The sequence below is a fragment of the Marmota marmota genome, unplaced genomic scaffold (assembly GCF_001458135.2).
Source record: "Marmota marmota marmota unplaced genomic scaffold, marMar, whole genome shotgun sequence".
NCBI lineage: Eukaryota > Metazoa > Chordata > Mammalia > Rodentia > Sciuridae > Marmota > Marmota marmota.
The window spans coordinates 13,100,769-13,123,703 of NW_026000101.1; the positions used below are offsets into that span (position 1 = coordinate 13,100,769).

Sequence of the window (22,935 nt, forward strand, 5' to 3'; positions counted from 1 at the left end):
GTGGAGATGGCAGTAGTTGCCTCATGGGAATGCAACAGGGCTTAAAAATGAATCATGTCAGTTACTCATGTTATTGTAAGGCAGAGTATAAAAAATTAAATAAGTGATTGTTTATGCCAATCAGTGAATAAATGAAAGCTTATGTCAATCACTGAATGCCTAGCCAATTCAATAACTGAGTAAACCAAAGCTAAGACAGGGGAGGCCCTTGCCCAGAAAGATGCAGCTGCTTGGCAGGAACAGCAGGTCTCCAGCCAGTTCTCCCTGCACAACAGAACATGAGAACATTCTGTTGGCACCTGGTAACTTCTGGGTTTCCACCAGATGCTAAAGCATGCTCAGCTGGCTGTTAGAGTTTGGAGAGCTGGCTGTTGGATACCAAGGGGGACTCAGGAACTGCTAATGAATGCAGAGGCAAGCAGCAAGGCACAGAAGCTACTCACATTGCTGGAAAGTGCTGGGGGTGGAGGGCTGTCGGCAGGAATGGGGATCAGTTCTCCCAGCTGAAAGGTAAAGTGTACATTGAAAATGAAACATCAATTAGAAACTGCCTATTTTTGAATCAGAAAAACAGTAGTTAGAGGAGTAGATTATTATTATTAGAGGGTATTTGTTAAAGGCGTTTAAGAATTACCTGTAATTTTTTCCAACCATCTCGGACACGAATGAAAAACTCAGTGCTGTCCCTCAGATAGATGAATGTCCCTTCTATGACCAAATGTGCTTTCTGCAGCATGTCATTCATGTTGCTGAACGCAGTGACCTGTCAGATCATTTTAAATTCCAAACACTGCTGTTATCATTAGAATGTGGCATTAAATATTAAAATGTTATCATTAAACAGTGGACAATTTGAGAGACCACCCCCCCTTTTTTTGGTACTGGGGATTGAACTCAGGAGTACTTGACCATGGAGCCAGATCCCCAGCCCTACTTTGTATTTTATTTAGAGACAGGGTCTCACTGAGTTGCTTGGTGCCTTGCTTTTGCTGAGGCTGGCTTTGAACTCACAATCCTCCTGCCTTAGCCTCCTGAGCCACTGGGATTACAGGTGTGCGCCACCATGCCCAGCTAAACTGACCTCTTTATAAAGCCAAACAGGAGCCTTGAATTCAATAAAAAGGCGACTGTACCATATAGAAATCTACAGCTTTACTAATAACTAATAGGCATTCTTTTTGATTAAAATACATGTATTCTTTGAAACCCAAATTATAATAAATGAAATACGACACAGAAGATAATATTCTATGAGTACAAAGATATAACAGAGTTGTCTCTGTTGTTGGGTTTGGGCATTAGCAAAATTGTCAGTGAGTTTAGCCATTTCCACTTGTTTTCATGCTTCTTGATGGCACTAACATTAGTAAATGGTGTCCTTCCATGCTACTCCTTAATGAATTTCAAATTTACTTTCCTTTGTAATAAGAAATACAAGCAAGTGGGCAATTACACTTAGGTCTCAGTTTTTTCCCTAGCTTGGTAGTTACAATATCAATACATGATAGAAAACAGGGGCTGGATGTGCTGGAGTTTTAAGTCAGTGACAGAGCACTTGCCTAGCACATGTGAGGCACTGGGTTTGATCCTTAGCGCCACATTAAAAAAAAAAAAAGTTAAAAAAGAAAACAGGGGATGGTGATTTTTCTGTCTCAAAAATTGCCAAAGATTAGACAGCCTTTTAGCATATCTTGAAGCAAACTTTGAAGCTGCAAAATAATCTAGCCATTGGAATTTCATTTATCTGAACAGATAACAAATTACCCTCCATTGTTTGTGGAATTGCACCAATTCTAAGGCCATGGAGTCGTTAATTCCAAAATAAAAGGAATGCCAGCCCCCTGAGCAGTGTAAACCCATCCAAAGTGGAATGATGATGACACACTGATAATGATACAGACCAAGTTTCTGGATCCTGGAAGTCCTGGCTGTCCTGGAGGACCAGGCGGACCTGGAAGGGCCACAGCTAAAACAAAGCAGAAAAGAGAAGTTATAAAAAACACACTCTCTGAAAAATGGCCCAGGGGTCTGCTCATCACCTGCAATCAGTGTTCACAGCCCTCTCCAGTGCCATAAGGTGCCCCATCTTGCAACTGTGTCCTGGTGCTCTGGACCCTGCATGTAACAGGTTAATCAAACCTGGTTTGGGGAAGACCTGAGAGTCTTCCCTGTCACCCTGGTTTAAGCCATGCCTAGGACTCTTCAGGTTTATACATCCTTTGGTTGTTACTTGTAAAAGCCAGTTTAAGTTGAATGATCTGTCATTTGCATCCAAAAATATCCTCATTCATACAACGTATTTCACCCAAGAGACATGCACATGACCTCTAAATAGAGGAAGTGGGCTCAGAAAGAGGAAGAGAGGGGCTAGGCTATGGGAAGAGGCCAGGTACTGCAGTAACAGGAGCCTGGGCCTTGGGGCCAAGAGACAGAGACCAAGCCCGGGGTTGGGTCGTCATTTCCCAGCTGTGCAGCACTGCGGAAAAACAGCAAGCCACCGCCCCACCCCTCACCCCCACGCCTCCCGTGCTGCTTCCTCAACTCTGCGACATAAACAGGCATCTCTTCTTCACTGGGTTCTGGCAAGAACAAGAGGCAACACAAGACTAGAAATGTGCTTTGTAGATTATGTAGCATTAGACCGGATTCTTAGCTTTTGAAGAGTCACAGTGCCTTAAAAATCAGAGCAAGGCTACTTCCGTCTTCCTCAAAAAAAAAAAAAGTGTGGGTGCACACATGTATTTACTTGCAGCGCGTGCACGCGCACGCACACACACACACACACACAATTGTACAAAAAATGTTAGTAGGATGAAAAATTCCTGAGGCACATCCTCGAGCAGAACTTTGAGTCAGGTTCCTTGCTTACAACGAAGAGAACCAAGGCTAAGGAGTCCATAATTCTGCAACCCAAAAGCCCTTGTTTTAGGCCAATATAAAGTTATTTCAGCTATTCCTTTGTTCTTCAACCTCTCTAAGCCCCGGTCAGCTCCTCACACCCATTGCCCCAAATCTGCAAAACCCTTAGCAGAGTTAAGGATGTTTTTGCAAGTTCAAGTAAAATTATTGTATACAATGTTTCAGGTTATTGCAAGCAAGCCTTCCGTTCCAATATAGAACTTGAACATCCAGACAAGCGTCTAGAGCAGAGGTCAGAGGAGAACTTGGATCTGGATCCCAACCAAGCCTCCGACTAGTATGCATGACCTTGAGCAAGTAAGTTTCTTCTCTGAGCTTCAGTATCTTTACCCATGGAATGAAGTTTATAATATCCATCCCATCTTCCTCTAGGGTTTCTGGCAAGATTACATGGGATAATGACTATGCAAGTGTATTCAAAAAATCTTTTTTAGATGTTGATGGGCCATTTATTTATTTACATGCACTGCTGAGAATCAAACCCAGTGCCTCACACATGCTAGGCAGGTCCTCTACCACTGAGCCACAACCTCAGCCCCTGAAAGTGTATTTTAAACTGTGACTTGCCATAAATTAGGAGAGGGGCAGTCCTTGTGCAGTGCAGCAAGGTGTCTTGGGGTCCACTGGGGTAATACTCTGTGGACAACAGACTGCATCCCACACTCCTTTGTCTCCACCTCCTGCAGCTCCTGTTCATCCCCCAAGGCTGTGTGAAAACCTCTGGTTTTATCCACACAGTACCTTCTTTGCAGGACCAATGTCCTCGTCACCTTCTCTGGAGGTCCCCTCCTTTACCTCCTCCAAAAAAACCTACAGTCTCATGATTCTACCTCCTGGCCACAGGTGATTGGTTCATGATTGGCTCCTAGCTCAGGATGGGCCAATCAGAATCCTTCCCTGGGACTTGCCCCACCTGGAACTTTTCAAACTAGAAAAAGGTCAAGATTTCTAGCTGACACTGGGAGCCGTTAAGATGTCAGTGACCCTGTTTCCCTCAGCTCAGAGGATGTGGTCTGTGGTGAGGCGCGTGAAACTGGCACACAGAGAAGGGCTGAACAAGGGGGGGCTAGAGAACTCTTGCAGGGATCCTGGCTCCTCCTTGGTTCTGGCTGTGCTTTATCTTCCCTACCCAGGAAGCAAGTGCTCATTTTCTCTTTCAGAGGGAATACATTTTCATTTTGCTTGAGCAGTACTTTGAGTCAGGTTTCTGGCTTACAACCAAGAGAGCCAAGGCTAAGTTAAAGCCCCAACCTCCAGGTCACCTCCTGTGTAAAGCTCTCCCTATGGTCCAGACTGTGGTATCTTCCAGGTGCACTCCCACCACACCTGGCTCATGCCAACCCAACCAACAAAAAAATCATACACTCATGCTAATCATATTACTGCTGCTACAAGTTGAGCATCTTACCTGAAATGCTTAGAACTAGAAGTGTTTCAGATTTCAGATTATTTTTTAATTTGGAGTATTTGCATATACATAATGAGATATTTTGAGGAAGGGACCAAAGACTAAATACAATATCCATTTATTTAGGGGCTGGGGATATAGCTCAGTTGGCAAAGTGCTTGCCTCACATGCACAAGGCCCTGGGTTCAATCCCCAGCACCACCAAAAAAAAAAAAAAAATCCATTTATTTTATGTACATCTTATACATAGAGACTAAAGGTAATTTATATATTTTACATAATTTTGTACATTAAACAGTTTCATGATGTGGAATTTTCTTTGTGTACCATCATGTCAGTAGTCAGAATTTCAGATTTTGGAACATTTCAGATTTGGGGTTCAGATTAGGAATTCTCAACTCATATTATTATTTTCCACCATGTGCATGGTAGAAATAATGTATGCTTTGGAGATACTCTAATTTGAGTCCTAATCTTGTTGATGCCACTTATTGGCTATATGACCTTGGAAAGTTTTCTTAATGCCTCTGGGTGTTAGTTTCCTCACCTGTAAAGCGGGGATGCTAGTACTTTTCTTAAAGTATTGTTGTGATAATTCAACAAAACACTGTAGTAAAGTGATTAGCAAAATGCCTGGCATTTTGGATGTTTTCTTTAATTTCACCCACTTTGCCTTTGAGGAACTGAGGCTCCAAGGGATGAATAGATTTTTAACATTGAGGGTTACGATCAACACTGATCCTTAGCTGGTCAACTCCCTATGGCATTGACAACACAGATGGGAAGGTTCTGCTGTACATGAAAAGATGCTCAACATCATTAGTTATTAGGGAAATGCAGACCACAACCACCGTGGATACACCCAACACCCATTAGGATGGCTACAATAAAAAGATATAATAAGTGTTCATGAAGAGGAGGAGAAAATGGAGCCCTCATACACTATTGGTAGGAAGGCAAAAAATTGCGGGTGCTTTGGAAATGGTTTGGCAATCCCTCAAAAAATTAAACACCGGGGCTGGGGTTGTAGCTCAGTGGTACAGCGCTTGCCTAGCATGTGTGAGGCACTGGGTTCCATTCTCAGCACCGCATATAAATAAATAAAAATAAAATTCTATCAACAACTAAATTTTTTAAAAAATTACACATAGAGTTACCACAAGACCCAGATATTTCATTCCTAGGAATATGCCCAAGATAACTGAACACATGCATAAAACTTTGTCTACAAATATTCATAGCAGCATTATTCATCATGGCTGCAAAGCAGAAGCAACTCAGATGTCCATGAACAGGTGAATGAATAAACCCAATCAATGTATACCCTACAGTGGAATATTATTTGGTCAAAAAAAGGAACAAAGTATTAATACACACTACCACATGGATAAACCTTGAAATCACTATGGTAAGTGAAAGAAACCAGATACAAAAGGCCGGAGAGTGTATGATTCCATTTGCAAATCCAGAGAGAAAGATTAGTGATCGCCAAGATCTGGGAACAGTTGGAGGGAGAGGCAGGTAACTGCTAATTGGTACAAAATTTCTTTTTGTTGTGATGAAATGTTCTAGAATCAGACAGTGGGGGTGGCTGCCCAACCTTGTGACTATATTAAACACCATTGAATTGTGCACTTTAAATGGGTGAAGTTTTGATCTGTGAATTATACCTCAGTTTTTAGAAGAGAAAAGAAAGAAGGCTCCATCCAGGAAAGAGCCCTCTGTCAGATGGTGTGGCACTGACATGCTACCCAGATGGTGACCCTGAGCACGATGGTAGGGGCAGCATGAATGAGGGCACCACTCACAATACAAACCTGCACCCAGGATTGCTGGAGGTCCTGGGGGCCCAGGGGGTCCCGGTGGCCCAGGAGCACCAGGTCTTCCAAAGCCAGGTGGCCCAGGCAGTCCAGGAATTCCTGGGGGTCCTTGGGGCCCGACGACAGTCTCTCCTTTCTGTCCCTGTCAAGGCAGACACACACAGTAGTGGAGGAAAGACCATTAACCTCCAGAAGTCCCGGCTATTGCTTTTTTGTAAGAAGTCAGTGAATTCCAGCTGTTCTTGTCACTATTCACTATCAGGGGCACAGTTTCAGACAGTGTAAGCCCCAAGGAGCAGCAGCAGAGTCATTATGTTCAAAGACATGAGAAAGCACCCAGAGGGCCCTGGAATCAGAAGCCCCTCCCCCAACATCTTGTTGGGCCTTTGCACTTCAGAGATGAGGCTTCGAGAGGGGAAAGGACTTCAAGAGGGGATAGGACCCTACAACGCAAAGTAGGGGTTCAGCTAGAAGTGGAACCCCAGGCTCCAGCTTTGTTGGTTCTACCATCATAGTGAGTTCTGGGGCCAAAGTCAATACTCTGGTCCCCAAGGTTCATAATCTGGTCATATTCTCGTTGTGGGGTGGGGGGAATCTAATTTTCTCTCTGTAGCATGGAAAACTCTTATCCTAGGAAGCCCAAGTTTATCTAGAAATTCCATCTTGAGTAGAAATAAATATTTTCTCCAAAAATATTTTTTCTCCAAAAACATGACCCTCACCTTCCATTCTGCTTCCATTAGCTGACATATTTACCAATAATGGAATTTTCACCGTGTGCGTGAGTGAGGTAGTGTGGACGGCGCCTGGAGGGTAACTAACTGCCCAGGGCCTGGGGCACTCCTTCCCTCCGTGGGCCTCCGCCAATCTCCCCTGCAATTAGCAAGAGGCAAGGAGAGTGGGCCCTTTTTCCAGCTTGTGGTCCTATAACTGACCCTTGACTCTCCAGCTGCCTGGTCATATTGGGGGCCTCAGGAAAGCTCCAAGTCCCTGGGAAGATGACATGGAGAGCTTACTACTCACAACCAGGCCTGGATTTCCCGGCAGTCCCGGAGGCCCAGGCACAAAGAAGTTGTCAGGAGAGTCTCCTTTTTCTCCTTTGAACCCCCTGTCTCCATTCTCCCCCTGGAAGAGAGAACGTGGGAATATTTCAGTAGGGCTGGGTGAACTGTCTCCAACATAAACCCAAGAAACTAGAAACACAGGCGCTTATGATTTCCATGTGTTGGAAATTTAATTCCCCAAATCATATATTAATGGCATCTGGAGGTAGGTCATGAAGGCTCTGGATTAATGGACTAATAGATCATCTAGGAGTGCCTTTGTTGTGAAAGTGTGAGCCTGCTTTGTTTTATTTTATTTTTATATGGTGTCCTAGACCACCTCAGGACTCTGCAGAGTCCCGACCAGCAAGAAGACAGATGCAGCCTCTTTAACTTCCAACCCTGTACAACATTGAGCCGGGTAAACCTTTATTCTTTGCACATTACCCAATCTGTGGCATTCAGTTATAGCAACGGGAAACAGACTGAGGTAACAGGCCAGACGCTTAGCAGAAAATACTCACTTTCAAGCTATTCAGAAAATGTCTCAGGTACACTGGATCCACTGGAGGACCTGAAGAAGAAATAATCCTCAAAATAAGAGCCTTCCAGATGGTAAACATGGTTACTTCCTAGAGGAGGTGACCCTGTATTTATTTAGTTAATTGGTTTGGTACTGGGCTTGGAGGTGGCTATGGCCCCAGTTTGGACCCAGCCACCCAGACAAATCCCTGGGACTCTCTGGACTTCATTTTGCATATAGGACATGAACAACTGGAATTCTGGTTTCTCTTGACAGTGTTCCATCTTGGATATGCCAGGCCAACGACTGGGTCTTACTAGAATTCAGAGAAGCTTATGGTCAGGGTGGTAATGGCCTTCGCCTTACTCTGTGATGCCACTGCAATTCTCAGGAAGAAAAGTCAAAGGCAAGACCAAGAACAACAGTTGCAATACCTGGTGGTCCTTGGGCTCCTTGGTCGCCTTTTTCTCCTTTTGAGCCAGGAAGACCCCAGGATCCTTTCTCTCCTTTAACACCTGCCACCAAACACACATGCATTTAAGGGGAAAATCACCTTTATTCTACCTAAAGTCTTGCATAGACAAGTTTTCCAACTGAGCCCTTTTAGCAGTGTCTACTCAAACACAGGCTTGCTGAGAAATCAGCAGGCATAAAAACCTTCACTACAGATGGATAGGGCAGAGGCAGCTGCATCCACCCAATTCCCAAACTTGAGAAGCCAGCACAGCTGGGGAGACGGACCCAGTTCATAGCAACACAGGCAGGATGCAATAACTGCTATCGTGGAGAGGTCAATGGGTACCACGGGAGCCCAGCAAGGGCTACAAAGAACTCTCCCTTGCACCGTTTCATGAACATAGACTGAGACTCAACATTAATAAACCTTCCGCGCTCATTTCATCTGGGCCTGTGCAGTCTGGAGGTGTGGGGAACAGAGGAGGAATCCCCCAGGAGGGATAAGGGAAGACCAGAAGGGGGACTAGGGTGCTAGTTGGAAGAATGAACACCAGCTGTGCATGACGCACCTGCCAGCCAGAACAGGAAGGGCCGCCTCAGCCCAACTGGCCTCACATCCTGGCCTTCTCTTCAATTCTTGGTAGGGGAGGAGCAGAGAAGGGGGTCTTGGGAAGGGAAGTGATCCCATGGGGCACCAGAGGTGAGACAGTGCCTGATGGGAGTCAGAAAGGAGGCGTACCACATCTCCCCAGGTCCTACCAGTGCTGGGGGAGCTACCTGAGACTGAGGGACTGAGTAGTGGGGACATGGGACACCACTGTCCCTGATGAGACAGTAGTCAGAGATGACACCAGACAGTGTTATGGTTTAGATCTGGAGTATCCTCCAAAAGCACTTGTGTTGAAGGCTTGTTCCCCATGCAACAATGTTCAGAGGAAGGGGTTCTGGGAAGTGACTGCATCATGACCTCAACAGCGAATTAATCCATGGATAGCTGAGTGGACTACTGGGAGGCGGTGGAGACAGCCGGCAGGTGAGGCTGCCATAGCTGAAGGAAGTAGGTCACTGGTGGTCTATATTTTGTCCCTGGATGCTGCTCCTTCTTCTCCTTCCTCTCCTCTTCTTTCCTCCTCCTCCTCTTCTTTTTCTTCTTCTTCCCCTTCCTCCTCCTTCTCTTCTCCTCGTCCTCCTCCTTCTCTCTTTCCTAGCTATCGTAAGCTGAGAAGCTTTCCTTCACCACATCCTTCTGCCATGAAGTTCTGCCTCTCCTCAGGCCCAAAGCAACAAAGCTGGCCAACCATGCACTGAAGCCTCTGAAACTGTGAGCCAAAATAAATCTTCCCACTCTAAGGTGTTCATGGCAGGTATTTCATCCAGAGATAGAAAACGGACTAACACAGACCATGAGCTCACTACGCTGTCAGGGCTGCTTGCCTTGAGGGAGCAGTGACCTCCACCAGGAAGCCCAAGGACAACCACTCACCCAGCAGCACCAGCACGTCCAGAATGTTCTGTCCTCCCTCCTCCCAGGGGAGTCCCACAGGACAAAGGAACAAGTGGGGGTCTGAGAAGGCAAATCCAGCTCTACCTCTTCCTCCCCAAGGTCCACTGGGCACCAAGGGAAAGGAGAGCCTCACGTAGGATCTGAGCAACAAGGTTGGAAATAGGCTGGACTCAGCAACCAGAAGTGCAGGAGAACCAGAGGGTCAGACATGGTCAGGGCAGGGTGACCAGAGCAAGCCAGAGGCAAGTAGTGGGGGTGGGGAAGGACCTACTGTTGAAGCTACAAGTGTTCAGACTCCTCAATCACAAGGGGGATGTGGCCATTCAGAGTATGTGGGGTCAAGGGGAACCAGAGTGACCTCCAGGCCCCTGCCTCCTGGCCTATCTGTCTGATGTGCCCGAGAAGCTGCCATGGGTAGCCATGAACATGTGGTCATTGACTAATCAAGCCCTCCAGGCCAGCGTTCCTTACCCTTCCTTGCACTTACACCAAGAGGCCTGGTGAAATGCGGGTTCTCATTAGGTAGATGCAGGGTGGGGCCCGAGGGTCAGTATTTCTAAAGAGCTCTTCCTGGGAGATGCAGGTGTTCATGAATGCTCTGAAGCAAAGGTCTCCTGAGCGCTCCCAGTCCTTCCCTGATTAGTGCTTGGTGTATTATGCTACAACTAATTTTTAATAATAGCTCTCACCTCACATATTCTAAGGGCCTGGGAGGCAGGAAGGGCAGAGAATTCACCTGTCTCAGCCCAGGGCACACGATGACACTAAGCAAGGGGTTGGCATCAGTGAATGTCTGATGAACAGATGAACAAATGAGTGACCCAGCGGGGTGCTCCCTGCTACCTAGGAGGCTCAGCCACGTTGTGAAAAATAGATGCTTAACAAAACCAAACAGAGGTGACCCTGCGGCCTTGGCTCAGCTGCCACCCAGGCACCCAGTCACACCTCCACCTCCTCTGAAAGTGCCCAGCACTGGGTACTTGCAAAGGAGCCTCTTCAAAGGTGCTGAGTAGAGAAAAAGAAAAGCCCACAGTGAAGAAAGAGTGTGTACCATGGAAGGTGATGAGCTCGGAATCTCCAGGATGAGTGGTACCAACCTGGAAAGAGAGAAATACAGGATCAGACCCTGGGCACCCTGCCCTGGCATGTGTACACCCCGGGGGGACACTGTCCTGGGGGCATGTGGCAGAAAAGGTGATGCTATGAGACAGAACTTGCTTTGACCCTGGCCCGCCCCCCACCCCACCAAAGCCCTGAGCTCCCCAGTAGCCCTCAGCACCCAGAAATCCCAGTAGGAGAATCATCATGCAATTGGGTTGGGTAGAGAGTTGAGATCCACAGGCCAAAAATCTCAGCAAAGGGGAAATCCGAGGTTTTCAAGTGACAAGTCATGGCAATGTTGGTCTGGCCCCGGATGAACCCTCTTGGCTTCCTTTTCTATCAATGAGTATGGACACCACCCCCCCCCCCCCCAGAGAGATCAAGCATCTAAGCCCAGTCCTAAAGCTGGCCACTCATCAGAGCTGCTATTGTGCATTACCAAGGACGAGCATAAGGGACTGGTGCTGGCAGAAACGAGAGTCAGTGATGGAACACTCATTAGACCAGGGATTATTCTGAATTGTTCTGAGTGTCAGAGCCCTAGGGTGCAAACAGCTCTTTCCCAGAGTCCCACATTCCCTTGTCTGGTAAGAGGGGGCCAGCTGCAGCCTGGCTTTTAGCAGCCCCCCTTCACCTTCTCCCCAGGTGATATGTGGAATCAAAATGATCCAGGATTCTTCTGTGCTTATGGGTGGGATCATGAGCTGCTTAGGGGTCACCAAGAGAAGATGGGGGGAAGGAAGAGAGAATCTGCCAGCATTTCTAAGTTAAGGATGAAGACTGCAGCACCCAGGTGATACTTGCGATGATGCTGCTAAGTTGCCCCACTGTAGGTGTGAACTGCAAATGGTTATGGCGTTGCAAGGGCTGAAATCAGAAGGGCGTGCAAAACGCTGGGCATGAGAGGAAGCACTTCTGCCTGAAAATGTCCACTCTGAGAGGACGTATCCGTGCCCCAGCCCCCACAGTGTCCAGCCAGCCATCATGAAATAAACAACCGAACAAAAATGCCCTAAGCCAGTGTTTGGCTTAAGTAACTCCATGACCCCCAAAGGCCAAGGTTACTGCAGAGTCCTAGAATAGGTTATGGGAATCACAGTAGCATTTTCACAGCACTCTACAGTTTGTCAAGTGCTATTCCATGGCCGGCCCACTTGAAGCCTGCAATTGTGTATGTTGGGAGGGGCTTCCGGCACCCACATGCTGAGGGACCTGGGGCTGGCCCACTGCCTCTGAAGGCTGTGATGGCTCCTTCATGACAAGGAGGTGGTCATGGGGGGGGGTTTCAGGAGGGACTCTCTAGCACTGATGCTTCCTGTTTCTCACTAATAGAAACATACACTGGGTTGGGGGTTGTCTTCACAAGGATCTGGGAGCCAGCAACTCTCTTTGTCACCTTATACAGTAGGATCTCATCCTCTGCCTTTCAGGCCAGAGCTCCCGGGCTCTGGACTATACACTAGGATGCTTCAAAGTTCAAACACAGACAGAAGTCGGGAAAACACTCAGCTAAACCGCGTCATTTTGAAGCCTCTGAGCCCAGCCTCATCACCACCTCCAATTATGAATCCACTTCAAAGAACATTTTTAAATTGTCATTTGCAAACCTCAGAGAGCAGAGACCACGCCTGTCTTGTTCACCCGCTTCCCCCGGGGCCTAGCAGAGTACTTGGCTCTGGGTACATGCTCAATAAATATTTGTCAAATGAATGAGAGAATCATCATGCATCGTACTGTGACTCAGGCCTGCCCAGGCCCACCCTCCAGGGCTTCCCCACAGAAACAAGACCTAATAATGTGCATGAAACACCAGAGTGCTGACTGGCTGGGGGACCCGGCAAGGGCCTGACCCCTTGGAATCACAGTGTCTGCACTGGCTGCCTGGGACGTCAGATGGGAATTGTGGGCCCTGCTCCATTGTGTCCCAAGACCTTGGACAAGCTAGTGAGCTTCTGTGAGTCATTCTGTTTCCTCATTACAGAGTGGAGGGATCAGCCCTGCCTCTCAGGGCTGTGTTCTGTGCTGTGATGTGACGTGATTGCTGAGAGGGATGGAAGGCAGTAGTTACAGATTGTAGCCCCAATTCCCAGTGCAGAAACCACAGGTTGGCTTTAGTTTTTTTTTTTTTTTTTAATATTGCTCCATGCATGAAGCTAATGTGATCATACTGATAAAAGACACTGTTTTATTGATCATACTAAAGACCAGTGTGAGCACCCAAGACGACCCTGAAAACTAAAAGCTTATATCCTTGAAGGGTGTACCCATAAGTGATAAAAGACATCAGAAGATGCTCAGAGGTGGAGGGGCCCAGCACGGAGGCTGATCTTCTCTGAGTTGCTCTCTGTGCAAAGCCCACCCTTGAAGGCAATGGCCACATGCTACTTACGGGTGTTTTGCAGTGTGGTCGGGCAGGTACTGGGAAAACGGCCTGTGGGAAATAGAAGGAGAGAGGTGAGGCTGTCAGGGAACTGGACTCCAGCTCATGCCAGTCTGGTGCCTGTTGCTTAATCCTCTGGGAAAGTCCCCCCAAAACCCCAACTCACCCCTTTGATGTTAACCACAGCTCCGGGTGGTCCAGGGGGACCTGGAGGACCAGGTAGACCAGGGGGGCCCTGAAGGGAGAAAAGAAGGGCCACTGCTGAGTTGAGGCTGCTCAGAGGGTAGAGGCAGCTGAAAGACACTTCCTCCAGGCTTTGGGCACAAAGCAAGGAAAGAAGGGTCCCCTGAAGCCACCAACTTCTACCTTGATAGGTGGACCTGTCCACAGAGCACTTCTACATCTGTGACCTCTTTGCATCTTCCCAGCAAACCACCAGGAAGACAACAGTATTGTCCCTGGTTGATCCATGCAGATAAGGAGGCCCAGAGAGGGGAAGCTACCTGCTCAAGACCACACAGCCACTGATAGCAAACCAAGATTGGAACTCAGAGTCTGACTCCCAGAGAGTGTTGAGTTGATAGGAAGCCTACCAGCTCTCTATCAGTGCATCCTTAGCGTGGAGGGGCCTGAAGGAGAGCCTCAGAAAGACGAAATTAAGAACAAAGCTCATGTTGAACAGCACAGTCAATTTCAGCCTGGCCTTAAGATCATGCAAAGTCTTCTCATCCCAGCCTAGAGGAGGACATGCAGCGGGTGGTGGGTACTGACAGGCAGGTGCAAGGAGAGCTGCACTGGTCCTCTAAATGGAGGCATGGTTCACCGGCTCCAGAGAGCTTGATGAGCAGGAGCCAGACCCTTAATACTTTAGGAAAATTGGATTTCTGAACACATAAAGTGAGGCAGTTGGATACACACAGAAGCAAAATGGACACAGAGTTGTGTTTGGCTCTTGGTTTGGTGACCTTCAGTGACAGCCCTAACTTCTGTAGGTCCCATCCTCCCATGTTCCTGGATGGGCAGAATCAATATTATCACAGTGGCCAGACTACCAAAAGCTTTATACAGATTCAATTCAATCCCCAGCGAATTACCAATTCTTCACAGAACTAGAAAAAGCAACTCTGAAATTCATTTGCAAAACTAAGAGACCTAGTATAGCCAAAGCAATCCTGGGCAAAAAGAGAGATGTTAGAGGTATCACAATACCTGACCTCAAAAGAGATTAGAGTTAAATAGCATGGTACTGGTACCAAAACTGACATGAAGACCAACGGAACAGAACAGAAGACACAGACTCAAACCCTCATGGATACAGTTATCTGATATTAGATAAAGGTGTCAAAAACATTTATTGGAGGAAAAAATAGCCTTTTAAACAAATGGTGCTGGGAAAACTGAAAATCTATATGTAGAAGAATGAAACTGGCCTCTCTCTCTCTCACACCCTGCACAAAAGTGGATCAAGGACCTAGGAATTAGACCTGAAACTCTGCAACTGCTAGAAGAAAATGTAGGTCCAACACTCCAACATGTTGGAACAGGAACCAAGTTCCTTAACAAGACTCCTAAAGTGCAAGGAACAAAACCCAAAAATCAGTAAGTAGGAGGGCACAGAATATAAAAAATTTCTGTACAGCAAAGGAAACAGTTAAGAATGTGAAGATAGAGCAGACAGAATGGGAGAAGGTCTTTGCCACCCACACCTCAGATAGGACATTAAGATCAAGAATATATAAAGAACTCAAAAAACTCAACATCAAACCCCCAAATAATCCAATTAATAAACAACAGGCAAAAGAACTAAACAGACAATTCTCAAAAGAAGAAATACAATTGGTCAACAAATACATGAAAAATGTCCAACATCTCTAGCAATCAGGGAAATGCAAATCAAAACTACATTGAGATTTCATCTCACTCCAGTCAGAACAGCAATTATCAAGAATACAAATAATGATAAGTATTGGCGAGGATGTGGAGAAACAGATAAGGTTCGCTCACACATAGTGGGTGTAGCACTAGTTAGTATGGAAATTTCTTTAAAAACTAGGAATGGATCCACCATATGATCCAGCTCTCCAAGTCCTCAGTATAGATCCCAAAGAAGACCAAAAATTGCCATACTATAGGGATATAGGCATATATCAACCAAGGTGCCCTTTGACAGATGAATGGATTAAGATAATGTGGTATTCATACACAATGGAGTATTACTCAACCATAAAGAAGAATGAAATCATGGTATTTTTTAGAGAGAGAGTGAGAAAGGGAAACCATGGAGGAGTCCATCAAAAAAGAAGGTTGAGGGGCTGGGGTTTTGGCTCAGCGGTAGAGTGCTTGCCTCGCATGTGCGAGACCCTGGGTTCGATCCTCAGCACTATATAAAAATAAATAAGTGAAATAAAGGTATTGTGTCCAACTAAAAAATAAATGAAAAAAAGGAAGGTCGATCAGTTGGTTAGATGAAGGGGCTCTGGGGGAGGGAGAAAAGATGGGCTAAGGGAAAAAACAGAGGAAGGAATCTAACCTAACCTTTTAATGTACCTATATGAATAAACCACAGTGAATCTCACCAACATGTACATCCACAAGATACTAACCAAAAAGAAAAAAGAAGTAAAAGTAAATGGCAAAAAGACCAGCAGAGGGAAGGGAACAGGGAGAGGGAGGAGGAGAGGGAAATACTGGCGACTGAACTGGAGCAAATTATATTCCATGCTTTTTAAAAATTTTGTCAAAATGAATCCTATTGTTATATATAACCAAAAAGAAACAATAAAAAAAGGAAAGGGGAAAAGAAAATATTCAAAATCTGTAGAAAAAAGGTTTTATATTTGTAAGCCAAAATTTCTTCTTTTGTGACATAGTATTAAAACACATTTTTGGAAAAAAAAAAATTCCCCTATGTAAAACAAGGACCCCACAGAGTGTCTGATGGGCTGGTTAGTTATCACCAAGATGATGTGGGCTACTGCCCTTACACTTTGCACAGTGTCTGGTACACAGTAGGTGCTCAGTACACACTGGTTTTCTTCTCTGAGAGCCTCGACCCTGCTGCTTCCCCCAGCATCCACCATCTTGGGAGGTCCTAAGTGGCGGGTCTGCCTTGGATAATCACTCATAAGCACCAACTGAGCCCTAGTGATATGAGCACCCTGGGACTGTGTTCAGGAGGGAAGAGAAGACACCACTCTGGAGTCAAAGCCCTGGAATTTGGAATCACTTTTCCTGAGCACACCCAGACCCCTTCTTCCTGGCCTCCCTTTGGGGTCTGCACAAGGAGGCTGATGGCCCACTGAGATGTTGTAGGTGGCAGGGATCTCCTGAGAGTGAGCCCAAGGGTAGGGCTGGGTGGGAGGACCTTTGTAAATGGCAGTGGAGACAGAAGAAAAACATTTCTGAAACGTAATCTGTCAGTCCCACTCATCGGACACCAGCTCCCAACTCTTCCCCCAGGGTGACACAGGAGGGGTCAGTGGCTGTGGCACTCACCGGCATCATGATCCCTCGATCTCCTTTGGCTCCCTTGAGGCCGTTCAGTCCTGGGCGACCCTGAGATCCACAGGAGACTTTAGTACCCCCTGACCCACAGGCCAGCCTGGCCACGCACCCCCTTCCATCCAGTCTGAGGAGCACCCATACCTACCGGTCGCCCTGGAAGGCCAAATTCTCCTTTGTGTCCTGGTGGTCCTTTGGGCCCCTAGAGGCAAAACAAACCCCTGATTAGAAACTCAAGGTATAGAGAAATGGGGACGGGAGGTGTGAAGCCTGACTTTGTGGGCAGTGGTCAGGAGGACCCATGGAGGGGAGGAAGGAGGGCAGGGAGCGGTTTCAAAGCCCCCACCTGCTCAGTTCCTGTCTCCTGCCTCTCCTTGGCTGAAAGCACTTGCTCAGCCCCCACCACGCTCTACTTTCCTGCAGGCTCTGCCCCAGCCCAGATGCTGGACCCAGCTCCTCACATTCAGGGCTAACTGCACAGCAAGAGGTCAGTCGCTCAGGGCTCAGTGCTCAGAACTCAGACCCCTGCCCTAGGTTGTGTGTCCCAGGGGTACCCACAGACCCCACTAGGAATAACACGGCCTGCACCCCCACCAGAAGGCCTGCTTGGTGTCACTTGGCTTCTGCCTTCCTCCTACCTGTCCCGAAGACCAGTCTTGGCTGGGCACCCCTCTCCTTTGCTCAGTCCCTGACCCAAGGACCCTATTTCAGCGCTGGCTTTCTCAGTCCACTTCTTGAGCTACAGCCCTGCTCCCTGCAGGAATCTCCGTGTCTTCTAGCATCTGGGATGCAGGCTGCTCAGCCCAGGAGACCATCACTCATGCACCTCTTCCTAGAACCTGCTTCATCCCCACTCCTGTGGCTGGGTCTGCTCTTTGTCCTGGGGGAAGGCAGGTTTAAACCTGCAGCCCTGCAAGTCCCTTCTTCCTGCCACCATTAACATGGCCAGCCCTTCCCCCAAAGACAGCAAATAAAGGCTGTGTTGAAACAGGGTATACATAAAGTCCCTGGTTCACAGTGCTCTCAGGGAAGGAAAAGTGGAGAGAAAGAGTTAACGGCACCAGTCACTTAGTTGGTAGGTGGTAGGGTAACACTTCCCAAATGTCTACATGCACAGGAACTACCTGGGTCTTATTAAAATGCAAATCCAGCATGTCTGGGCGGGGCCAAGGTTCCAAATGTCTAACAAGCTCCCAGGGGACACTGGTGATGTGGCATGCGGACCACACTTTGAGAAACAAGACTCTAGTGAATTTGCAAAGGAGATGGAAGTTATACTAGTCACTAGGACCACAGCTAGCCCAGATGGCATCTTGATGCAAATTAAAAGGTGCCCTCACTGACTGTGTTTGGCAAGCTGTGAGCAAGCTGGCCTTCAGTGGGACAACCGCCATGCCATCTGAAGCCACCTGCTGGCTCCCATTACCGTTTGTATTTCCCAGGGTACTGGAGGCTACAGAGTGGTTAACCAGGAGTGAAGGAGACTCTCTCAGTCTGCCTTGGCTCTCAGCTACCCTACTCCACAGTGTGGTCTCCTTGACCTCAGGGATCAAAGGCCTCAGAAGGTCTTTATTTTTTTCTTTTTATTTGTTCTTACTAGTTATATGTGACAGTAGAATGTGTTTTGACAAATTATACATATATGGAGTATAATGTCCCATTCTTCTGGTTGTACATGTCGCATTATATTGATCATATATGCGTATAGGATAGTTATGTCTGGTTCATTCTACTATCTTTCCTATTCTCATTCCCACTCCCTTCCCTTCAGTCCCCTTTGTCTAATCCAAAGTACTTCTATTCTTCCCTACCTCACCCTCTAATTATGAGTTAGCTTTCACGTATCAGAGAAAACATTTGGCCTTTCATTTTTGGGGATTGACTTTTTTCACTTAGGATGACAGTCTCCAGTTCCATCCATTTACTGGCAAATGCCATAATTTCATTCTTCTTTATGAATGAATAACATTCAGCAGTTAGAGAAATGCAAATTAAAACTACACTGAGATTTCCTCTTACTCCAGTCAGGATGGTGATTATCAAGAATACAAGTAACAATAAATGTTGATGAGGACATGGGGGAAAAAGATACACTTATACATTGCTGGTGGGACTGCAAATTGGTACAACCATTATGGAAAGCAGTATGGAGATTCGTCAGAAAACTTGGAATGGAACCACCATTCCACCCAGTTATCCTCTCCTCAGTTTATACCCAAAATACTTAAAATCAGCATACTACAGTGACAAAGCCACATCAATGTTTATAGAAGATCAACTCACAACAACCAAGCTATGGAACCAACCGAGGTGCCCTTCAACAGATGAATGGATAAAGAAAATGTGGCACATATTCACAATGGGATATTACTCAGAAGGTCTTTTGAGGGATGCACCTTGGAGATTATATGCGTTATTCATCAGGGACACGTGACTATTACACAAACATGTGATCCTGTGTCCCCAGGGCTGAGATCCAGCTTGAATCAAACAACCCCATGGACGATGCTGCTTGCTGCCCACAAAGTTCTGCAAGAATCCAGGGCAGCTTGCTCCTTGGAAATAGTGGGGTGCAGTGGAAGGATTCTGGATATAGGGTCTGAGAGGCTGGCCTCAAGTTCCCCGCCTGCCACTTAAAAGCAATGTGACAGTGGGCAAGTTACTTAGCCTCTTGGAGCTTTGGTTTCCTTGTCCATAAAACAGGGATCCTGCTATTCACATCTTAGGGTTATGAGTGTGAAATGAGACGAGCTGGGTGAGAGACCAGTATAGTGTCTGACCCACACAGATGTTCTCCATCTGAATTTTCTCCATTTTGAGGGAAGAAATGTATGACAAGGAAGTTTAGGGCTCATCCTTGAGAGAAATAATAGGAAAACTGTCCAGCTGTGTTGGACAGTTTCTAGGGAGAACAGCAAGGCCAGAAGCACCTAAAATACCATCTATTCTTAATCCCATCTCTTTCCTCCAACAGATGGGCAAACAAGCCCAGAGAAGAGGGCATGCTCAGAATAAGCAAGTAGCAGATAGATTCTAAAAAGCTCAGAGAGATTTTATGGGTGTTATGGTTTGGATGTGAGATGTCCCCCAAAAGCTCACATGTGAGACAATGCAAGAAGGTTGGAGGAGAAATTATTGAGTTGTAGACTTAATCTAATTAGCAAACTAATCTTAAATGGGACTAACTGGTAACTGGAGGCGGATGGGTGTGGCTGGAGGAAGTGGCTCATTGGGGGCGTGGCTACCAGTTATATATTTGTATCTGGCAAGTGGAGACCTTTTCTGTTTCCTGATCATCATGTGAGCTGCTTCCCTCCACCCCATTCTTCTGCCATGATATTCTGCCTCACCTGGAGCCCCAAGGAATGGAGCCAGCCTTCTATGGACTAAGACCTCTGAAACTGAAAGCCCTCAAATAAACTTTTTCTCCTCTACAATTTTTCTGGTTGGGTCTATTAGTCACAGCAGCAAAAAACCAAAAAACAAACAAACAAACAAAAACCTAACTAAAACAGCAGGGCTTCCTGTCAAATGGCAATCTTAGATTAACAACTGTGGTATGACCTTGAGTGCTCACCACCATTTGCTTCCCCCTCTTTCCTGGACACACAGCTATGGCTACATGTCTGAGGCCCCATGGATCTAAGTTCTGGCCAAAGAGAGTGTACTCAAAGTGGTGTTCGTTATTTCCAGTCTTCCCTGACCCCAAACTCAGCCTGCCAGGTGGAAGATGTTGGTGTGACTTGGAATCCACAAGATGGCAGAGTCACAGCAAGGACCATCCTGAGTCCCTGAGTCACTGCCTGGAGGAGCGAGGCCCAAGAGGGAATAACCACAGTGCACTTGGGAAGAGGGATTGGCTGCTACTGTGCTGGGCCCTGAGAAGCTTACGCAACTGAAGCTTGCCTTTCTAACATGTGGATGCTTTGCCACATCCTTTATATTTTCACCACTGGGACAACTGCATCTAAGTAAGGAAAGTATTATAACTTTGTCATACACCAGTCCAGACTCAGCTGAGAGACACTGTGGCTTACCATGGGTCCTGGGGTCCCGTGCATTCCAGGTTCACCCTAAAATGGGGAGATACATACTTGTCAGTCTGAGGAACACTGTTAGAGACACCAAAATGGAAAGCCAAAGTAGATGTGTGGTGGCTTCAGCACCTGGTGACACAATTACCTTTTTCCCCTTCAGCCTTTCCAGAGGAATATCCCCCGTCAGGATGGCGCCAGGCTCTCCCTTCTCACCCTGCAATGAGGAGAGCCTTTCAGTGAAGTCACACTTGTTCCTGCTATCGTGCCCAGTGGATCACTAAGACCTCTTGGGCCTGCTGCCATGATTAATCACCTCTGTCCTGCCTTCACAACACCCTTCCAGCCCCACTGCTCCCAAATTACCTCTCACTAGAGGATTGCAACAGCCTCCTATGTGACCATGATCCCTCCACTGACCATCAGAGCTACTGTGTCATAGCACAGGCCATAGCCTCCCATAGCCCTCCGGAGCTCCCACTATGATCGATCTGCACCCTCACTCTCAACCATCCAGGAACCAGCCCTAGCATGGTCCTGCCCACCACTTGCCACATGATACCCCAACTTCTGGCTCCTGATATATCTGGTGGCTTGACTTCCTAACAACTTGACTTAAGATCTGTTCCTATCAAGTATCCTCATTCTTGTTAAAGCTTCTGAAATTGAGAAAGAGATGAAGGTAAAGACACTAGATGCCTCTTTCAACACAGGGGCCCTGTGTTTCCATGGCCAGCTTTGCCTCCAAATTCCAGGATTCTGTGCGAAAAATTACTTGGTCAGGCAAAGCTATCCCAGATGTTAGTTAGAGAAGGGGAGATGGGAGACAGGCAAGGATGAAGGATCCCACCCTCAATCCTGTCCTCGGCAGAGCCACCCACTATCCCCAGAGGGTCCTGAGAAGACAAAGTCCAGAGAGCAAGGCCAAGTAGAGAAGCCTTCTGTCTCCCTGGGAGGTGTGATGCTGGCCCCTGGGGAGCTGGGCTGGGCCACACCAAAGCCTCCTTTCAACAGGGCTCGAAGCAGCCAGGCAGTGGTACTAAAGCGAGCAGAGCAGCCTCTTCCTCCATCCCCCAAAGCCCATGCACGATACTTGGGTCTTACCACTCCACTGGTGAGGAAAGGCAGTCCTGAGTCCGCCAGCAGCGAGAAGAAGCAGGCACAAAAGCATTAGAGGCAAAGTGAGAGGAAGCACATGGGCTGCAATGGCTGGAGCAGGGCCACCTGGGGCATCTGTCCCCGTCATTCACAGCAGCAGAGGGTTAGGTGTCACCAGGTCCATCTGACCTTGTCACATCAGGAACAGCATTGGAAGCAAGAACGGCTCTTCTCCAAGCCAGAGCTGCCCCCGCACTGTTCTCCCTGCAGGCTCTTGGCAGCAAAAGCACCCAAGATATTGACCCCGTGTGGCTCTAAAGGTCTCCCAAGCATGTCAACCCTCCACCCATGTGGCCCAACAGACACCGGAGCCTCTCTCCTCCTCTGTGGAGCCTGTGTGGCAACATGGAGACAGGGAAAGAGATGGAGGAGGGAAAGAGATCGTCATGCTCTCTCCTCTTGGAAAGCACACTGCTGGCTCCCCATGGCAGGCTTAGGGGACGCTCAAGCCCCCTAGCACATACCCCCTGCCACCTCTCCTATCTGTTCCCCATGTCCTATTTCCACACTCCTGCTGCTCAGTATAGGTGCTAGCACACCTTTGTGGGTAGTAGATGGAAGAGGAATGAATTTATAAATGAGTGGGCGGATGAGAGAATTCAATCCAGATTTTTGTGATCTGTTTATGGCTGTCACTTCTTTCCCTCATCTATAAAAATCACCCGGGAAGCTAATTCTAAGAGGCAAATGTAGTAGGTACAAAGACTGATTCTGTACCCGGGGAGCGCTCAGGAAGTGCTCTGCATGCTAAATATTTATTCCAAAGATTGTGGACCAAGACTGTCAACCAGCTGCAGAAGGCCCCAACTTGTAATTCTAAATATTGGCATTCGTTTTATTCATGAGCTAGGCACACTTTGATCCCTCAAGGGCTGTGAGTGTCATTTGTATAGCAGGTCTAACCTGGTTCTAGAGCTGGAGAAAAGCCCGTCCCTGGGGAGTATGCATATTCTAAGGAAGACACCCAGCAGGTGATAGACCACCCACTGCATTCAAGAGGGTGCTGAGTGGCATTCTTTTTCCAAATTATGGTGAAATTCAATTTCATGTCCCCATGGATAACCTGTGCCATGGAGGAACCCTGAGAT

General features: G+C 47.1%; 1 protein-coding gene across 1 annotated transcript in view; it reads right to left on the reverse strand.

Annotated features, from left to right (window-relative positions):
- Nucleotides 1–22,935, reverse strand: part of Col15a1 (collagen type XV alpha 1 chain) — a gene marked incomplete at its 5' end in the record, with an annotated part of 107,997 nt that overhangs the window by 8,264 nt on the left and 76,798 nt on the right. The window contains 14 exons of the mRNA XM_015492118.1: nucleotides 444–503; nucleotides 635–763; nucleotides 1,902–1,966; nucleotides 6,145–6,289; nucleotides 7,171–7,272; nucleotides 7,715–7,764; nucleotides 8,148–8,228; nucleotides 10,725–10,770; nucleotides 13,164–13,205; nucleotides 13,321–13,389; nucleotides 16,650–16,709; nucleotides 16,804–16,857; nucleotides 20,693–20,728; nucleotides 20,838–20,906. Coding sequence (XP_015347604.1) covers nucleotides 444–503; nucleotides 635–763; nucleotides 1,902–1,966; nucleotides 6,145–6,289; nucleotides 7,171–7,272; nucleotides 7,715–7,764; nucleotides 8,148–8,228; nucleotides 10,725–10,770; nucleotides 13,164–13,205; nucleotides 13,321–13,389; nucleotides 16,650–16,709; nucleotides 16,804–16,857; nucleotides 20,693–20,728; nucleotides 20,838–20,906 — 1,008 coding nt within the window. The remainder of the gene's footprint in view (nucleotides 1–443; nucleotides 504–634; nucleotides 764–1,901; nucleotides 1,967–6,144; nucleotides 6,290–7,170; nucleotides 7,273–7,714; nucleotides 7,765–8,147; nucleotides 8,229–10,724; nucleotides 10,771–13,163; nucleotides 13,206–13,320; nucleotides 13,390–16,649; nucleotides 16,710–16,803; nucleotides 16,858–20,692; nucleotides 20,729–20,837; nucleotides 20,907–22,935) is intronic.